Below are 4,374 nucleotides of genomic sequence, written 5' to 3'. Positions count from 1 at the left end.
TAACAGTAAGTATTAGTTCTGAAATGTTAGCTATAATAATTCAGATTGTGAAAAACATTTGTAAATAATAATGAACTGTTTCTTTTCCTAAGCAAAATAATGGTTGGAACCTGAATGACAGGGGTATCTTAAAATCATATTGTTATTGTTGACTTGCAGAACAATTTCTCCTCGATCTTCCTTATGTTTCTACCTAAGAATTGATTATATAATAGGAGGTATGAGTGCAACGAGAATATTTGTGATAGTGGTATTTCTGGCGTGTATTTCGTCTTTGACTAAAGCCTATACGTTAAAAGAAGAGCTGAACCTTCATGCAGCAATATTCAATTCCACCTACGACACGAATGTTAGACCGGGAGAAAACAGATCGATTCCATTACAAATAAATGTAACTTTTTACTTCAAGAGTATTAAAGAGGTTGATGAATCTATCAGTAAGTTCTCCATAACTGGAGCCCTTGGTGTGATGTGGAAGGACGATCGTTTAACCTGGGAGCCATCAAACTACGGAGAGGATCTGTATACCACAATTGTCCCACAGAAAAAGATTTGGATGCCTTTCCTTGTCAACATCAATGCATATAATGAATTGACAGAGATTGGTTCCAGTAACATGGATCTAAGGATAGAAAACAATGGAGCAATAACTTGGGTCACGCCTAATATTTTTGAGAGTACTTGTGACGCCGATATGTCTTACTATCCCTTCGATTCTCAGACTTGTACTTTACGATTCTATATACCAGGGTTCATGCCATCTGAGATCACATTTACAATCCCTGAGAATAGCATAAACATGCATGAATACAGCAAGAACAGCCTGTGGGATGTGACAAATACCAGGATGCATACAGCGTTAAACATTCTTCAATTTCAGGAGGTACGAATGTCCGTCACAATGAAAAGACGACCCGTTTATTACGTATCTAGTTTAATATTACCAGTTGCTTTTCTCTCGTTTCTTCAGTTGTTTGTATTCTTGATGCCACCAGATAGTGGAGAACGGGTTGGATTTGCTACTACGGTTCTTCTAGCCATTGCTGTCTATCTCACTTTAGTACAAGATAAATTACCAGAAGGTTCAGAGCCCAGTGTTTCCTACCTCAGCTACAAGCTATTGGGGGACTTCATGATCGGAGTGTTCATGGTCATTGGCGTTATTATTGGGCTACGTTTCTATCACAGAGAACATGAACAAAGAATTCCCGAGTACCTTAAAACGCTTTATAGAATTTCCTTTTGTGACCTCTCCTGTCGTTACTTAAAAAAGCACAAAGTGAATACTGATGAAAAAGAAACAATGGAAGAGATGAAGAACACCGGCCCACTCACCTGGCAGGATATAGGGAAGGCGACGGATCGCCTCTGTCTGTTCATGTTCGGATTCGGTCTGATGAATTGCAACATCGTATACCTGATTGTCATTGTGTCATTTTATTAAAATGGAACTTTATAAAATGATTTATTTAAGAAGTTTATGTCTTACAATTAAGTTTGAGCTACATTCAGATACTCAATATATGTGAGATAAAAACAATAAGAGTAAGCATTGTTTATAAGTTTTATAAGTACATATTGCAACACATACCTAATTACAGTATTTCAGATTTGTCTCAGAAAGTCAAACGACCTTTACCCAAGTGTACTATTGTAATGAATCTTATTTTTATTTTGGGGTTCATCCAAAGCATGTCCATTTACAAACAAAGAAACAGTCTGAAATACAATGGTCAGAATTTTACTTTTTATTCCTTCTCAGGATTTCTTGAATTGAAATGTGATAAAAATTTCAAGAGATCATATCTGTAAATCTGCCTGATCCCATCTCGGATGTTTTAGAGATCCATTTTTGTTTTGATTGTGATTTTTAATGTTTGACTGCACTTTAAAGCCTGAATAATGTTCGCTATCTCCATATAATGTCAGAGAGGTGCATCTATTTTTATTACGTGCTCGTCCTTGCTTAATTCAATTAACAATTAATGATTATTCCCGTTAAACCTCGAAGATAATTGATATACTAATAACATATTCTGAAATTTGTAGGAGTGAGCAAGGAATTAAAATTTATGTATAGTTCTTTTATGTAAATTTATAAAGCTAACTATACTTCCATCATACTCAAGTAGATTAGACTGTGAGGGATAATGACTGAAAAGTCAATAATTTTTGTAACAGAGAGATTTCGTTGCTCTTATGTTCTAGTCAGAATAAATCACTTATCAACAACTAATGAAATATATACCAGAGCCTATCATAACATTAACTCTCCAATGTTTAGGTTACAATATCAGAAGTTTCAAAAATGAGTGTATCATATATATCAAGTACATTATTGAATGTTTTATTATGATAACTGTATTAAACGATATCGAAAGATTAATAAATATGATAAATACACGATCAAACGACATCATCCCCTTTTAATCACAATGAAGGTGTGTGTCTGAAATACTGATGCCTCTATATGCTATTTTGATGGCAAAAGTTAGTTTCTAAGTTATTTTGTATTGTTTTATGGACTTTGTGATTGAATGCTGTTCGTTATCTCCATGTCCTTCTTTCCCAAATGCAAATCAAAATCCAAGCCCAAAATCAAAATTAAAAAGAATTGCTCCACAGAGCCAAAATGAATTTGAACTACCTTATATATACTGGATTCCGAAACTTCATAAGAATCCTTACAAACAAAGATACATTGTAGGTTCCAGTAAATGTTCAACCAAGCCTCTTTCCTTACTCCTCACTAAGATATTAACAGTAGTGAAGGAAAAACTTCAAGAGTACTGTGCAACTATATATTCAAGAAGTGGTGTGAATCAGATGTGGATACTAAAAGTTTGGACAATTTGAAATCACAAGACTTTACAAAAATCAACAGCTTAAAAACTTACGACTTTTCAACTTTATACACAACAATTCCCCACGACAAATTATAATCCAGGCTTTTTGATATCATTGACAGCTGCTTCCTCAATAAAAATGGAACTCGTAAATTTACTTACCTCGTCATTGGTCATTTGCAAAATTATTTTGTTAAAACAGATTCTGATTGCACACATAAGTACTCTGAAGTTGACATCAAGAAGATTCTTGAGTTTCTGATTGACAATATCTATGTGGTTTTTGAAGACCAGGTATTCCAACAATCTATTGGAATTCGCATGGGTACAAATTGCGCTCCATTATTAGCAGACTTATTTTTATATTCATATGAAGCAGAATGTATGCAAAATCCTATGCGTGAAAAGAAGAAAACACTTGTGGTGGCCTTCAACTCGACATTTAGATATATCGACGACGTATTGTCAATTAATAATGGTAATTTCCATTCCTGCGTCGATACGATATATATCCTGGTGAGCTTGAGATAAAAGATACCACAGAGTCTGACACCTCTGTTTCATACTTGGATATTTTACTTGAAAAAGACACCTAATGGTAATCTAATAACCAAGCTATATGATAAACGTGATGACTTTAACTTTTCTATAGTCAACTTCCCTTACTTATGCAGCAATATACCTTCATCGCCTGCATACGGAGTATATATATCAGTTGATTCGATACGCAAGAGCATGCTCTACGTATGAACAATTTCTAAAACGAGGTAAATTATTGACAAGCAAGTTCATGAAACAAGAATATCAGCAGTCTCGTTTAAAGTCATCATTTCGTAAGTTCTAAGGTCGATACAATGACCTTGTCAGCAAATACAATTTATCATTGAGTGAAATGCTGACTGACGTTTTTCATACCAATTGTTAGTCCATTATTTATACAATGAATTGACGACGGATTTTTTCCGTTATTTCCCGATCATGACAAGAAGCACACGGCGGATGTGACCGGTCGGCAGGGAATGCTCACTCCTCCATGGCACCTGATCCCACCTCTGATGTTTCGGGGGTCCGTGTTTGCTCTGCTCTTATTTGGTATTTGTTTATGGACTTTGAGATTGAGTACTGTTCGTTATCTCCATATCCTTCTTCCTACCAAAATAGTATTGTCACAAGAATCGACTTTTTGAATAAGAGGGTTCTAAGACAAACCTTTCAAAAGGTATGACAAAAGTTAAAATTTTAAATTACAGTTTTATTAGATGATTGAAGCTTTGAAAATCTGTGTTAATGTACAGAGATTTCGTCATTTGCTGAGATTGAATGCAATTAAATGTATGCAAGTATTAAAAAAATATTGCACACTCCTAATAATTAAGTCTATTTGTATACAAATGGGAATCTTACTAGTTTTTTGGGGGGCTTTGTTTAAGCTTTTAATTATTGAACCTGTTAAAGCCGAACTCACCTGTCTCTTTGCTTAGAACTATTTATTCAGTATTGTGGTAATTAGTAAACGACTTGCATAATC

At 34.6% G+C, this 4,374-nt stretch overlaps 1 protein-coding gene across 1 annotated transcript; it reads left to right on the top strand.

The window, feature by feature from the left end:
- The first annotated feature begins 220 nt into the window (after nt 1-220).
- LOC134276030 (acetylcholine receptor subunit beta-type unc-29-like) lies at nt 221-1,444 on the top strand. Its single transcript, XM_062758320.1, has one exon. It carries the CDS (start codon nt 221-223, stop codon nt 1,442-1,444), a length of 1,224 nt encoding a protein of 407 aa, XP_062614304.1.
- The last annotated feature ends 2,930 nt before the right edge of the window (nt 1,445-4,374 follow it).

Source organism: Saccostrea cucullata, unplaced genomic scaffold (assembly GCF_032062105.1).
Source record: "Saccostrea cucullata isolate Sc308-1 unplaced genomic scaffold, CSIRO_AGI_Scuc_v1 ctg20216, whole genome shotgun sequence".
Taxonomy (NCBI): domain Eukaryota; kingdom Metazoa; phylum Mollusca; class Bivalvia; order Ostreida; family Ostreidae; genus Saccostrea; species Saccostrea cuccullata.
The sequence above is the reverse complement of the archived record's forward strand: the minus strand, read 5'-3'. Positions and strand labels throughout refer to the sequence as shown.

Coding starts and splice junctions, on each gene's coding strand:
- LOC134276030 (XM_062758320.1), top strand. CDS start 221: ATGAGTGCAACGAGAATATTTGTGATAGTGGTATTTCTGGCGTGTATT.